This window comes from Ptiloglossa arizonensis, chromosome 12 (assembly GCF_051014685.1).
Source record: "Ptiloglossa arizonensis isolate GNS036 chromosome 12, iyPtiAriz1_principal, whole genome shotgun sequence".
Lineage (NCBI taxonomy): Eukaryota > Metazoa > Arthropoda > Insecta > Hymenoptera > Colletidae > Ptiloglossa > Ptiloglossa arizonensis.
The window spans coordinates 9,991,428-10,000,000 of NC_135059.1; the positions used below are offsets into that span (position 1 = coordinate 9,991,428).

Below are 8,573 nucleotides of genomic sequence, written 5' to 3' on the forward strand. Positions count from 1 at the left end.
TATACGTTTCTTAGTGACTTTGTATATATTATCATATGTTTTTATGTATATTTTCAATAAAATATGTAGTAAGTGCATTTTAAGCTTTAACTGTAACATATATGAAGGTTAACAAACTGGAGAGATAAAAGTGACTAATTTCGATTTACTTGTCTGAGAAATGATTAGTGCTCAATCTGGAGTTTGTGACAACTTTTTAGGAAAAATTGTACATTGTTATCTATTTAATTTATGTACAAAAATTAAAATGAATTTTTGTGTATTAAAAAACTATTTATATTTATAATGAAAAATGTATTGCCATGCTACTTATTTATGTTAGTATAATAAAACATGAAATTGTAATAGTTTAGAATGATAGGGTACAATTATAAATAATATCCATTGTTTTCTATTTTTAAAATGTTAATATGTACTGTATGTAATGTACTTCTTCTCATATATTAACTTGTACAAAATATATTGTTTTAATACATATACCTTCCTAGTTGTACTGTTTTTAAACTTCATTAGATTCAGACTTTATTTTAGGCAAAATTCCTTCTTCTTGAAATTTAATGCACAATGGATCTGCTGTTGCAACCACATACGAAAGCACAGCTTTTGTATAATAGTCAGGCATTAATTCAAGATTTCTTATAACCATAGACAAAAGGTGTGCTTTTTCCACATATATACCTGCATTAAAGAATTATTTTAAATATGAATACTTGTATAATAATACATAAAACAATTTACTTTAAGAAACCATATAATTATGTTGTATTTACTATTTTATTATTCTAATCAAGCAGTTAGTAATTATTTTGTAACAAATTTTAAAATACTAGAAGTAATTAAAATGTTATAAAGTAATGGATTTAATTATTACTTTAAAACATATTTTCAATACTTCATTAACTGTAATTGGAATATTTAATTTAATGTATTTCAAATTTACCTGCAGTTTCGAACATGAGATATGCAAAATGTACATGAAGATAGTAATAGGATGGTTGGTAATGCAAATATATTCTAAGCCGGGAAGCAGGTACATCAAATTTTTTAGCAATTTCTGCTGTTCCAGCATCCCTTATATTTTTTAAAAGTGGAATATGAGATGCATTTAACTCTCTTATTGATCGAATTTTTTGGAAAGGAAGTGCTATTAATTTTAATGTGTTTGGTATGCCGTCCCATTTTAAATCATTTACTAATACAAATCCAATATTTTCGTCTCTATCTTCATATACTATCTTTTTCTGTTCTGCTTTTTGTTCCAAAATGTTATATACCCACTGAAAGAAGTATGAAAAACAAACATTTAATATATGAACATAAAAGAATTTATTAAATTACAATAAATCAATATTAAATTTTATATTACTTTACTAATTTTGAATTACATGAATTTCATGGTTTAATTGAATATTTAGGTACATTGTTTTGCATAAAAATTTTTATATTTGGTTCCATAATCTTTACTTAAAATGTGAATTATATTTCACATAGAACATAATATTATAAATGAGTTATTTATAAATGATATCAATTATAAATGAGTATTTCTATAACCTGAAAATAAATATAATTTTTCTATAATTTTAATACATAAATTATACATACCTGTAAGGATAAGCTATTTGATTCTATGTATGGAAGAGTAATTTTTTTATAAAGTTCGTAGGTTTCATCTACGATATAAAGTTCCTTTCTTTTAAACTTTTCAATATGTTTTGGTGTTGCTGGATGTATTACCATTACATTTATACCTTGAATTATATGAAAATCTTCAATAATTACATAAAAGAAGTGTATAATATAAAGTTCAATTTGTTATAACATACCACTGTACTCTTTGTTTGGAAAACAATCATAATTCCCATAAATATCATTACTATAACGTTTTTGTAATATTGTGTCTGTATTAAAAAGTTCTTTTTTCAAAGATGGTATATCATCTGAGAAATTCTGCTTTTCAAATAAAATAACACTCGAACCTTCATGTCCCTTAAAGATACCTTCAACGCATACTTGCTTTTTCAAGCAATTGTTTTGCAATATTCTTGTTATCTCAAATGTGGACAAATTAATTTCTGTTTCATGTACGTCGTTAACATTTTCAACTGCATTTTCTGCTTCTATTTTGATTTTTTTTGCCGGAGAACATTCATCCCCATCGTTACTTAAAGGTACTTCCGCCATCTTTGATGACATTCCTTTGAAACAACAATTCTCTACTTGCTATATGATTATTGTCAGTTTAACATAAAGATGAAGTACCGGTAAATAAAACCACGTGACTGTGCCAAGGCCGTATTGATAGGGTGCTGTTCCTTGAATAGGTACATATATAAAAGATTTATACAAGTTACTATTTATGTATATAAATAGTAGTGATGTTTATTTCTTTTGAGATTTGCAATTTGTACAATAAAATAATTTTTTAACGGAAGCATTGCCATCGATTTTTCATGCTTCTTATGTTATCACCCATTATGCGAGACTACAATACATCCATGGGCAAAATGACACGCCTGTACTGTGGGATTCCTATCGCGTGAGAATTTGTTGTTTACATCCACTTCGTCTTTAACTTAAACGGACAGTAGTGCAGTATTGAATTAAAAATATTATAAATAAAATTATCCTATTTATTATTCTTTTATTTTTTCTAATGTAATAAATTATATAATTATAGATTAAATTTGCTGCTTTTTCCTAATAATTTTTAAGTTATTTACAATTTTTTTCTTAGGTTATATAAGAAAAGTAAAAATAGTAACAGTTTGTTTAATCTAATACGGTTGCTAATATTCATGTATTGTGCGTGCGTGTGTGTGCGCGCGCGCATGTTGTGTATCTATACACATTATATGCACATGTATATATGTACATAATTAAAGGAACTACAGGATCCGCAGATTGAGTACAACTGCCACATATAGATATACACGAAATCCAAATACAGTGGCTTGGATCCAAAGCTTTTTATATGTGTAACCTTTGTGAGATTACAAAAGACGAACGTTAGAAGGCAACTTCTGCTGGGCTAAGCGGTTAATAACAATGCTGCAAGTAGATGACAGAAAGGTAAAACATTAATTCACTTCCTATCCCCTCCATTTTATCCTTACACATTAGCAGAAACGAATAATAGTTCCGTAGTAATTTTCCATTTTTATCGTTATTCGATCTTAATTTGTGTCGTTTTCGTATTTTTTTACGTATATAAAATATTGTTAGGTTGCTGTGATTAATATATTCCTCGTGTCACCTTGTCCTCATACTTATAAAATTTATTTTGGGTATGTTTTGAGGTTATCTATTCTTTCGTGAACAACATTGCTTGTTACTGCGAAAATTTGTTTATTTATTATAATTATCGTTTCCTTTGATTTAATTTTATGCTATCTAAATAATATCATTACTTTTTTGAAATTTAAATTGTTGTCCTTGAATGATTTTTTATGATGTTTCACATGGTAAAGTATAGATATGTAATTATGCAAATATTAAATAATAGTCTTGGAGGAATCGTAAATAAGTAAATGTGCGAATTATCGTGTTGAATAATATATGCATATAATATTTTAACAAAAAAGGTTAGTTACAATTGTACAGTGTATTGTAATTAATTCAAACACTAAAATGATATGAATATACATCAATACATACGTAATACATAACATATTATAATACAATCATAAATGAATTAGGTCTATTACTTTCAATGTTATATTTACAGTTGTTCACATTATACTAATTTATTTATTGTCGATGATAAGGGTAAGTCATTGTCGAAGATTTATTGACTTCACATGCCCATGGATTTCAATATTTTCAATATATGCGGTTTTAACTAAACAGAGTGTTTTTACGTCATAATATATTATAAATAACATCTACTTATTTGTAATTTGTTTTTTATAATTTCGTGATATATTAAATATTATACTGGAAAATTTATTTTAGTTTTTATTTTTTATTAAAAATAATTTAGTAATTAAGTACCATTGCACGAAAAATGTTTGTAGGAAGTAAAAAGTATACGTTAAGTATTATTTTGATAGTATAGTATATTATCATTTGTTCTATTGCGTCATCACGAAATATACGAAATTTAGTTTCCATGTCGAAAGAATGCGTGATACGATAAAATACCAACAAATAACGTTTTAAAATCATTTTGTAGTATTCAGTATTTTATACGAATGACAATGTTTTCTTCTCTTTTACTTCCTACGTGTGTCGTTACGAAATTTTGGTTTTCGAACAACTGTATCTTCAAGTTTTCATATAACATTATAGATAGATAATCATTGTATTCCACAACTCGTAATGAAATCACAATGACAATAAATAGCATACAACTATTTAAAGTTTTTGTTAAAAAATTGTAACGTTTATCAATCTTTAGTACAAAATATATTGCATCATAAGAAAAAGAATAACACGGAACGACAATTACTTTAAAAAAATATGAATTTCACATAAATTCGTGTGAAAATGATTAAATATAAAGTATCAAAAATTTATAACGAAAAGGAAAATTACATTTGCTCCCAAATTTTAGTTTCATTGATAAGAAATTATTTTGATAAAGAAATCCATCTTGATTGTTTCCCTAATAGAAAACTTCGTGCTCCAACTCTGTCAAAGGAATAGAGCAGTACTTCTCCTCATAGGACGTTTATTAATTTATTACGTAAGATTATGTGGGACAGATAGTCTGCGGTTACACTTCATTTGACTGTTGAAGATGCGGAGTTTACGTTTGCAAACATTAGTGCGACACACATACGTGCATACGTGTATTTCTGTCTATTATTCGTATGCATGAATTCACGTAACGTTTAGCTTATAGATGAAAGATATGAGGAAATGATTATAAAACTGACATCAGTGGTTCGAGCCCTCGGTATATAGAGCATATAAATCAATTGTTTTGAATGCGATTCGTTATTGCTGTTGATACAAAGGAATTATTGTTTCGCCTTCGAACAAATATTCCGATTATATTCTCAAAAATTCAGCATTTCTCTTACATACACACGCGCGCGCAGAGAAATTATATAAGGTGTTCCACAATCATGTTTATGTATAAACTATAAAGGCACATAGAGACTTATAATTACAACAGAACTCTTTCCAGAAAAAGACTAGTTCGTCAGCAAAACATCAAACGTCCTTAACTTGTTAATATTATCAATACATTGTCAATTAAAAATTGAAAACAAAATTAAATATTAGGTTACATTTTATTGAACTTATATCTCTGTGTATCGCGCATCGCGCTTTTTTTTTTTTTTAACATTTTTTATATATTCTTTCAAGAGAATTATCTGCGTCCACTTGTACTACAAATGTACTATGAACCATTTGTACATCTTATATCTTTTTATTTACACTGTGTTGTGACATGATTGTGACAATACGATGCAGTATTACCTCATTAAGTGATCGAAATTTTTGCTTGGTAACTAAATTGGTGTTATCTTCATGATTGTTGTCTTGGCCTCAACCCGAGATAAAACAATACGATTTCTAGAAAAGAAGCGTTATCTTCCCTCGGTAAAGGAATAGGAGGTGACCCGATACGTGATCAATTAGTGATGTAATACCGAGTATTATATCGTCTACTTGAATAAATTTCAACGTTTTCTCGAGTATAGAAATATGCTTCATGAACGTCATATTTAAATTCTAATCACCGATAACCTTCTGATTCTGTCATTAAGATTAATTTCTTTCGGAACATTTAAGAAACTAATATCGACGGAAGGACCTTACGCAACACTTACTTCATTGTAAATGTTGAAAATGCGATAACAGGAAATATCAGTATTTTAACCCTTTCAAGTGAGACAGTTAATCGTGTGATCAATATTGAATAGATACTATTTTTCGGCATTGTACATAGTCGACTCGTTTACACAGAGTTTGTTTTTGATATGTTATCATCCCTTATCACTGTTTTAACCTTTTCAAGGATACTAGCGCATATGAATTTGTACGTTTTATTTTTTCAATTGTTTTGTATACATATTATAACATATATGTATAGAGCTAATCGCAAAAAAATTCTGGATAAATGTTCAGAAATAAATTTTCCAACAAAAGCACTTTGGCCGGGGTTTACACATTCTGACCCATGTTCTCAAGAGCCTCACCAAATTTCTCGAGTCTGGCAATAATTTGGTTAAGTTAACAATTGTTTATGTTAGAGCTAATCCATATCTCGAAGTACATTTTTTCTATTTTATTATTTACGTGTATTATTGAGAAAACTAGCGTTAAATTCCGAAGTATTAATTACTATAACAAAAGAATCACGATTCTAAGTGATAAAAACAAGGGAAGACAGGTATGGGTCTACGGTGACCCAGTGACGGTCGCCACTTGGCGGTTAAAAGCGTTAGCCATTCGAGGTCTAAAGTACAAAATCGTAGTTCCGATGAAATTTTAAAAACGGATACGGACGAACGTCACTGAAATTATTCAAATTGTTCGATTATCTACACGATTTGTGAAATATTTGTTCACGGGAATCAAAAATTATTGTGCACGGACGTGTATCACGTTACGTATTTATTATGCGTAACTTCCGTATTCATTCTCCGTACTTCGGGGTATGCAATTCATTGAAAAAAGACTGCAGACAGTGATCCTTGAATAGTATTGCGCGAACTCTACCAATTATCCAATGAGAAGCGAAACAATTGGCGAAAAGTAGGGTCCGATAAGAAATTCTAACGCTGATGTTACGTGACCTCGCGGAGCATCACAATCGTTCACGGTTTATGATAAAAAGTTCTGCCCGAAGACCGCGTTGATAGTACGAAAATATCGACATTATTCTACGCGTATCTAAGACGATTCCATTCGCTAGTAGCAGCACTGATGGTCAGTTGCGCTTCAGAGTCACGCTAATTTACGCGACAGCGGACACTTCTCTGTCGAGTGTCGATTCAAGTGCTCGTGTCGTGTTGGTTCGCTCGTGGATTGAAACCTCTCGTACGGACAAGAATTTTAAACGTATTTCGCCGGGCGAAACGAAACAATTTTTACGCGTTCTCGCTCTCGTCGCGGAGCTTTGAGAGAAGTACTTGAAACCTGACTGGAATATTATTCGAATGTAAGTGACTGTGTCGTTCGTGGAGCAAAAAGATAGAACTGTCGGTTGTACAAGCGTCGCAGTTAATTTGAAACTCATCGGGGGAGTAAAACGGATCAGTTTCTTTGGTTTGAAAATCTGCTTTCGACTTAATGCCATAAATATATACATAGATGAAAGAAAGTCTCATCTCTGTTTTGCGCGATGCGATCGTAAAAGGCGCTAGAATTGTTCGACAGGCCTGACACCTATTCGCGACGCGACTAATTAGGAAAATTGTTACGACACAATGACTGGCGGCGCACAGTGCGCCGAATCGAAAAATTCAACGACATTTTGGCAAAAAATCAACTTTCTCTTATCTCTCTTTGGTTAATGTATATTGTTTTTTCAGTATTCGTAGATCTTGAAAATGGAAAAACTAATGCAACTTAACATAAACTTTAGTTAAAGCAAATAGGTGAAATTAAACATTTTAAAGATAGTAGTTTTCACCCGAAAAGATTCGTTTCTTTCTACGAGTTATCCTGACAATTCAGTTGAATATTTCTATTTTGATTTCCTTCTTTTTTTTTCTAATGTAAAGAGCATTATTTCACAATAACAAATCGTACCTTACATTAATAATTATAGTAATGTATAAAATATATTGAAAAAGCAAAATCGAACGAAACGAAGAAAATTCCCAAAAATTCTTAAATTTTATCAGCAATATCTCAAGTAGTCCTCAGTTTTTACACATTGGAACACTTTCAGCATATTTTCCATTATATAATTGTACAAGAATCATTTCCTACTTCCTTTTTCTTTGGAAATTATTATTTTTAATGACGTCAGCGTAATATCATTTTATGAGTGAACGTTTGTATTTGCGTTTCGAGGAACTCCATGACGAGTTAAGAGGGAACTGAGAAGAAGTTGTTTAAATTATACTCTTATATTTTAAATATTTATACTATAATGTCGATAAGATTGACAAAGTCGTTTAGTTTTCGTTGTTAGTCAGTGTTTGTTTGTATTCGGTTATTCAGTGTGTGTTGTACATTTTATGTTCAGTTAAGTGATCAGTATACTGTACATTCATATTCTGCTTTTTTTTGTTTATATTACATTTCATTTTCTACGTATTTTTGGTAAGTACGAAAACACTTGCCGATGCTGTGGATGCACATTTTTTTTTTCATTCAGATATTACTTATTTAACAATAATGGCTAGTTTGCGTATCAGTAAGGATTTGTTACTAATATTGAGAAATTCTTCTAAGGACATGAATAATTATTTATTTTTATACCATAAGATATTTTTTCTGAAAATTCAGACATATTGAAAATAGCTTTACAGAAATTTATTAGTAAACTGAAATCAAAATGGGGGATTAAATCTCGTTATATAGAGAGTAAATTCTTTCAACGGAAGAAGGAATAGTTGGAAAAAGATTTCTTATACGCAAGTACCATAATAATATCTGAAATTCCA

At 29.7% G+C, this 8,573-nt stretch overlaps 2 protein-coding genes across 6 annotated transcripts in view; one reads left to right on the forward strand and one right to left on the reverse strand.

Annotated features, from left to right (window-relative positions):
* Positions 1 to 233: 233 nt before the first annotated feature.
* On the reverse strand, positions 234 to 2,307 carry Dcps (Decapping enzyme, scavenger). The gene is made up of 4 exons (XM_076323946.1): positions 1,827 to 2,307; positions 1,606 to 1,751; positions 941 to 1,277; positions 234 to 678 (listed from the first exon to the last, which is right to left on the reverse strand). Exons 1-4 carry the CDS (start codon positions 2,194 to 2,196, stop codon positions 500 to 502), a joined length of 1,032 nt encoding a protein of 343 aa, XP_076180061.1. The 5' UTR covers positions 2,197 to 2,307; the 3' UTR covers positions 234 to 499.
* A 606-nt stretch (positions 2,308 to 2,913) lies between these two features.
* The window catches only part of Ugp (UDP-glucose pyrophosphorylase), a 15,248-nt gene continuing 9,588 nt past the window's right edge, over positions 2,914 to 8,573 (forward strand). For 2 of the 5 annotated variants that reach the window (XM_076324555.1, XM_076324556.1), the window contains exon 1: positions 6,892 to 7,117. Coding sequence is in view for 1 of the 5 variants with exons in the window: in XM_076324561.1 (XP_076180676.1) it covers positions 3,049 to 3,072 (24 nt within the window). In the remaining 4 variants the exon portion in view is untranslated. Of the gene's footprint in view, positions 3,073 to 6,891; positions 7,118 to 7,204; positions 7,225 to 8,573 lie in introns of those variants that run through there. The other 3 variants (XM_076324561.1, XM_076324559.1, XM_076324558.1) reach the window with 3 other exon arrangements.

Bases quoted from the DNA above. Each gene is read 5' to 3' on its own strand.
- Dcps (XM_076323946.1), bottom strand. From the start codon at position 2,196: ATGTCATCAAAGATGGCGGAAGTACCTTTAAGTAACGATGGGGATGAA. The intron at 1,278-1,605 runs GTATGTATAATT...TACTTCTTTCAG, and splicing joins CAAATAGCTTATCCTTACAG to TGGGTATATAACATTTTGGA. The intron at 679-940 runs GTAAATTTGAAA...TCTTTAATGCAG, and splicing joins TCTCATGTTCGAAACTGCAG to GTATATATGTGGAAAAAGCA.